The sequence below is a fragment of the Mastomys coucha genome, unplaced genomic scaffold, assembly GCF_008632895.1.
Source record: "Mastomys coucha isolate ucsf_1 unplaced genomic scaffold, UCSF_Mcou_1 pScaffold20, whole genome shotgun sequence".
Taxonomy (NCBI): Eukaryota; Metazoa; Chordata; class Mammalia; order Rodentia; family Muridae; genus Mastomys; species Mastomys coucha.
In genome coordinates this window covers 55,176,175-55,182,174 of record NW_022196903.1, presented here as the reverse complement: position 1 = coordinate 55,182,174, position 6,000 = coordinate 55,176,175, and the positions used below count along the sequence as shown (strand labels likewise).

Genomic DNA, 6,000 nt, shown 5'->3' with positions numbered 1-6,000 from the left:
GACCAGTACTACTTAGTCCTACATACCTCCTGATCTCTACTTAAACAAGATGAACTTGGGCCACCGAACCTCTCTGTTCCTCTTCTCAATGTGGCCACATTGAATTACTCTCCTTTCCAGTATTTCATTATTTATTTCCCTCGATTGTTGAAGACAGGTATCCTAACTTACCAGGTTGGGGATGCTAGAGCTCAGGACCTAACCCTATCTACTGCAGGGGAACCACATTCCTCCTGTAATTCCAAGTAAACGTGCTATGTGCCATTACTGTGTAGGAAGGTTGATTTTTTTTTAAAGGGGATAGTAAGAATAGAAGTCGTTGCTTAAGCAATTAATTTCTGTCACATTACTTCTCTGCATTTGTGGTTTTATCTGCATCCTTCCTATACAGCATGTCAAACCAGTTGCTTGCCCCTTGTTTCTAAATGTTTTTTTAGACTTCAATTTTATTATTTATTTATTTATTCAGGATTCAGAAGTCAACTGACCTCAAAGACCAGAGAAAGCATTTTCCCTCCTACGACTTTTTTTTTTTTTTTTTAAATACAGTAAAAGCTTGATTTAGCTTCCAGTGCCCAACACAAGTTCAGAATACAAGCAAGGAAAGCAAGACACTCTGCTGGGGGCGGAGCTTGGCACTCAGATCTACTCAGCTATAAAACAGCGGTATTCTGCTCCTCTCAGAAAGAAGTGGAAATGTGTTAAGCAACACAGAAATTGTCTTGAAGCCTGTACATCTATCTGCGCGTGTGCTGGACTTGGAAAAAGGGTCTGTTAGCTGGAGTTCCGCACAGCCAGAAGTCGGAAAGGTAAGAGGTGTGCAAAATTCTGCCTTTAAGTAGGGGCTAAGAAAGAAACTGCCTGCGATGGTCCCAGAGGGTGAATCCCACAGGCGCTACCTTCCAATCCTGTAACGCGGTTCTCTATAGTAAGCCACTTTTTCAAGTGAAAAAAAAAAAAAAAGCCTTGAGGCAGCTGGTTTTCGACGGTTAGGGGATATTTATTCCTTGCTCCACAGATGGGGGGAAAAAAAATCAGCGTCTGGCAGCCGCTGATTGGTGGAAAAGAAAATGGTGATAGTGGAGTGGGAAAGAGGATTTGCTGAGCCTCCTCCTGCCTCCTCGACCTGTAACTCTTCCCTAGTCGGCTCCCCTTTACACCCAGAACCCTTTTAGACTCCTCCAGGGTTAAAACAAATGGAAACCTCAGGCTGTGTGAACAAAAGCAACCCCAAGGGTGTGTGCTCCCTCTCCATTGCCTGGCTCCGTACCCAGACCATTTCATGTGGTCCAGCCCTCTGGTGTCAGCGTCCAGGCTCGTCCCGGAGGGCGGGGGTGGGGGGTCGCCTAGAGGAACTGGGAACAGGCTGAGGCAGGGAAGGAGGGGGATGGGACAGGAGAGAAGCCAGCTCAAGTTCAGCCGCGATAAAGCCGAGGGCAACCTGAACTCTAGGTGAGGCTCAGGTCATCCTCTCTTCGCTCCTTCCGGGGGAGCGTGCTCTTGGTACCCACAGCCCTCATGTCCCCTCCCTAGGAAAACGAGCGAAGGCACGAGGCAGGCGAGGGGCGGGGAGAGGCGCTGACAAATCAGCTGCGGGGGCGACGTGAAAGAGCTAGGGAGCCAGAGCGCCCGGCATCAGACGGCAGGAGACCAGCAGGTGTTCCCCCTTCCCCTGCCCCTCTGCCGAGAGCCTTTCAACCCTCTTGCATTGAAATTAGATCGGGGGAAAGAGGAGGAATCGGAGTTCTGCGGGAGCCCAGGAAGCCGGTAAGTACCTGTAGATGCAGCAGCTCTGGGGATCTTTGAGAGAACCTAAGAACCGGGACACGTAGAGGAGACCAACTAAGGCTGCTTTGGCAGTGGGGACAGGGCCAGTGCGTGGAAGGTACATCACTCGGTTTTCCTTCCGCTGGAGACGTGCCCTTCCATCCTTTCAAAGCCCTAGGGAAAGACCAAGTTGCCTGTGGCATCTGCTTTTTCAAGCAGAAACGCTAGGGTGTTTCATGTTGAGTGCTGGCTGCTGGAAGCTGAGTGCTGGGCATTGGGTGGAATTTGAGCATCCAAGTTTTATGCTTCCACCCCAGGGTATTTCAGCTTCTTTTCTTAAAGGAAGAAGGGTGCATTTGGCCAATGATTAATAGAAGTGCAGAGAACAGAAGTGTAAGCAACAGGTGATAAGGGGTTAATGAGCACGGGGTGCAGGGTCCTTCTAGAGGATTCCAGCAGAAGACAGAGCTTCTTGGTTGGATGGTGCTCAAGTGAGACTGCTCAAGTGTATGGACAGCGCCTGCTCTGGGCAGATAGCAGGCAAAGAGCTAGTGGTGGGTGAAAGGTCTTGCAAGATTAGAAAGGCTGGGCGGCAGGCAGGTGGCCTGCAGTTCCCTACTTCTGGATTAAACAGTTTCCCTCCCTTCCTTCTCCAAAGATTGGCTCTTCTCTGGGTCTCTTGCTCCTATTCCATCTCTGCCGCCCCAGCCCCCAAATGTTCCTTTTCTAGATAGTCATTACTTTGAATGTAACCTTTGGGCCCTGGAAACTTGATCGGGTAGAGGATGTCCATCTCCCCTTCTGTAACTCCACTTCTGAAATGTGCAAGAACAGTCAGTCAAGTGATCCATCTGGATGGATCCTATTCTTAAGAGCATTAATTTTACTAGTGTTGAGTGAACTAGCTTACAATCAATCAACACTGTGCCCAGTCCTCAAAACAAAACAAAACCCAAAACAAAACAAAACCCAAAACAAAACAAACAAACAAACAAATCACACTTACACCAGGTTTGGGGAAAGCATACTGAATATTTGGTGATTCCCCCGCCTCAATTTTTTTTTCCTAGCTGCTTTAAATCTTGTTTTCTTTTGTCCAAATTTTCTAATTCAAAATGTATTTTGTATTCTCTAGTGTGGAGCAAACTACATCTTTAGCCATGGATGTGTTCATGAAAGGACTTTCAAAGGCCAAGGAGGGAGTGGTGGCTGCTGCTGAGAAAACCAAGCAGGGTGTGGCAGAGGCAGCTGGGAAGACAAAAGAGGGAGTCCTCTATGTAGGTAGGTAGTGACACTGTGACTAATGAATTGCGGTGTCTGGTGTGTGGTGTCTTATTCGTACGCATCACAGATTTTCAGAAGAGTGACAGCTATATAGAGGTGAGAGAATATGAACCTGCATATTAGCTCTCAGAAACAAACAGGGACAATGCTTTCTTTTCTTAGATTAATTAGTTATTTACATAGGGTTTTATTTGGTTTTCTGTTTCTGTGTATGATGACACTGAATTTTAAAAATTGACAACCCTTGAAAAATAATCAAGAATATGCTTATGAATCAAAGACATGGGAGCACAGTTGCAGGGTTCATCTCCTCTCTTTCCTTCTCTGAGCACTGTTTCCATCTTCGTAGGAGGGCATCTATCTTGGTAGAAGACCCAGGGTAAACATTCAGACTGAAAAGGAGCAGAACAGGTGACAAAAGTGACAGCAGGTGCTATCCAGAGTACCTATCCTGGGAAGCCATGCTGACCCCCCAAAAGATCAGTGGGGAATTTACACTTGCAAACATTTTCATGACTGTGTCTTCTCATTGAAGTTTCTAGCCGGTCACCTTTCCTCAGTCTTCATAGAATACTTTTACATTGAATTAATTCTCTCTTTGTCTACTTAAAACATCCTTTCAGAAAGTCTTGTAATGAATATTGTAAGAGAAGGGTGTCAGTGAGCTAATTTTAGAGTTTTTTTTTTTTTAATGAACTGTGAAGTATAGTGTTTTAGATAGACTTCAGAATATAAAAGCAGTAATTTGTAAGTTTGGGGGGGACCTCAATTCTTCCACATTCTGCAATTACAGGCTTGTGACTTTTTTTTTTTACTTCAGTTGCTTAAGAAAATATCTTTCTTCTTTGTAGATCACTAATTTTAAGCAAATTTAGAAGTTATTGAATAATTACTCTTTCTGGATAATAAATGGATTTTTTCAAGTAGAACACTTATTTGTTTTTATTGTTAATTTTGAGTTTGGGCAAATAAAATGATTATATTTTTCAAAGATTAATTTTGTTGTTCTCTGTGAGGCCATTATATTGAATGTGCAATTTTTAATATGTCTAATGTTATTAAAATCATCAATGTCTGTTATTATATTTAAAACATGTATAATTAATCAATTGCTGATTATGTTCTGGAGTCTAATTAAAAGCTGAACAGATGTATAGAGTTTGTGATGTAGAGTAATGTGTGAAGATAAGAATGAGAGTTCAGTTATTTGTCAACTTCTGTTAATGTTGACTATATTGACTGTTGCTTAGATAATCAACTGTGCTGTTGAAGTATGAAAGCAACCATAGGCAAAAACCAGTGTGACCCTGGTTCAGTCTTTATTGACCCAGAGACTATAGAGAAGTGAAAGGAACTCTGGATTTAACACATCTAACTTCTAAGTCTAACATGTCAGACTTACTAGGCAGAAATTTAATTCAAGTCACGTGACTTCTACCATTAGCATCTTCAGGAGCTAACTTGATGTCTTTGAGTCTCCCCTCACCCCTTTTCACACATATAGTTCATAAAAATGCAACTGCTTTGCAACATTACTAATGTTATGTGGTTAATGTAGTAACTGAGTGCTCTTTCATATTTAGGAACCTTGATTCTTGTCAGAGAAGTTGTTCATGGCATAGGTGAAAATCTTATCTTACATACAGACCTAGTTTGAAAGTGCCCATAACATGCTGTTACTTAATATTAGGCAAATCACTTAATTATGATTTATAATTTCCATATGTATAAAATGGGTATTGAATGGCTGCTTTAAAGAAGAGATGAGGTGAGTCTGTCCCAGGGGGTTGGGCAGACACTGACATCTTCTTTCCTCTCTCTTGTTTGCTGCGTATTGTGCAGTCTCTGCTCTGCTGTGCTTTTAAAGCATTCTCAGATATGCACAGAGAATCTTACTATGCCCGTGTTATCTCCCCTTTCCTTCTTTCTGTAAATTGATATATATATATATACATATATATATGTATATATGTATATATGTATATATGTAATACATATATATATGTATATATGTATATATATGTACATATATATATGTATATATATATATATATCATCAAGCAAGGCTTATGTTAAGAGTCATTATGTTTTGTGTTTTATCTGATACATAAAGGCACAAAACTTTTACAAATGATGCCTCTTGTGAAGTCCTCATCCACGTTTACTTTGTGTGATCAAGTTGCACATATCTGTTGCCTCCAACATGTGTCAGATCTTTATGACATGAACCATTGAAGCTTGTAGCTTGAGCTACACAGTGCCCAATTGCTGTCTATGATCACCCACTGGAACAGCACAGGAGCTTCATATTGCTCACTAACTCAACTGGTTACTCACTAAACCCTCTCTAGGCTTCGCTCCTGAACTCAACCTGGACAGGCCTGTGCTAGCTTTCCTCTGTGGTGGTGGCCAGATCTCTCCATTTTAGTGATTTCTGGTTGTTGTTTGTCTTCTGAGGTTATCTTTGTACATGAATGTCTGAATATTGAGAATTTTGAGCTGGCTGCTGGAAGTCTAAGGACAGTTTAATATTTATGCATTGAATTTCTTTGTTCTTTAGGTTCCAAAACTAAGGAGGGAGTGGTTCATGGAGTGACAACAGGTAAGCTCTGTTGTCTTTTATCCAGGGGTGATATCCCTAATGCCTTCTAGGCGAACTGCACTTGATGCTTATACTTTAAGATATGGTTGTAAAAACCATTGTCTACAGAGGAACATGGGTCAATTTATTTTTTATGCTCCAATTTTGTTGTTGTTGTTGTGTTGGTATGGTGAGATGGAATTTTGCTACACAGCCAGAATGGTTTCTGCTTCAAACTTCTAAGTACTGGGAATACAGATATCACCAATGTACCTTGTATATTGTCTTCATTTAAAGCTTATTGCTCATAAAGTATTTTTAAATAGACAAATATGGATTAAAAACTTACAGCCCAGTATTCTAATGTT

The 6,000-nt window shown here is 41.8% G+C and overlaps 1 protein-coding gene across 3 annotated transcripts in view; it reads left to right on the top strand.

Annotated features, from left to right (window-relative positions):
• The first annotated feature begins 629 nt into the window (after window positions 1–629).
• The window catches only part of Snca (synuclein alpha), a 94,448-nt gene continuing 89,077 nt past the window's right edge, over window positions 630–6,000 (top strand). Inside the window, exons 1-4 of one of the 3 annotated variants that reach the window (XM_031382059.1) lie at window positions 636–809; window positions 1,534–1,767; window positions 2,903–3,048; window positions 5,612–5,653. In XM_031382059.1, the coding sequence (XP_031237919.1) occupies window positions 2,928–3,048; window positions 5,612–5,653 (163 nt within the window). In that variant the 5' untranslated portion in view covers window positions 636–809; window positions 1,534–1,767; window positions 2,903–2,927. Of the gene's footprint in view, window positions 810–1,344; window positions 1,768–2,902; window positions 3,049–5,611; window positions 5,654–6,000 lie in introns of those variants that run through there. The other 2 variants (XM_031382060.1, XM_031382057.1) reach the window with 2 other exon arrangements.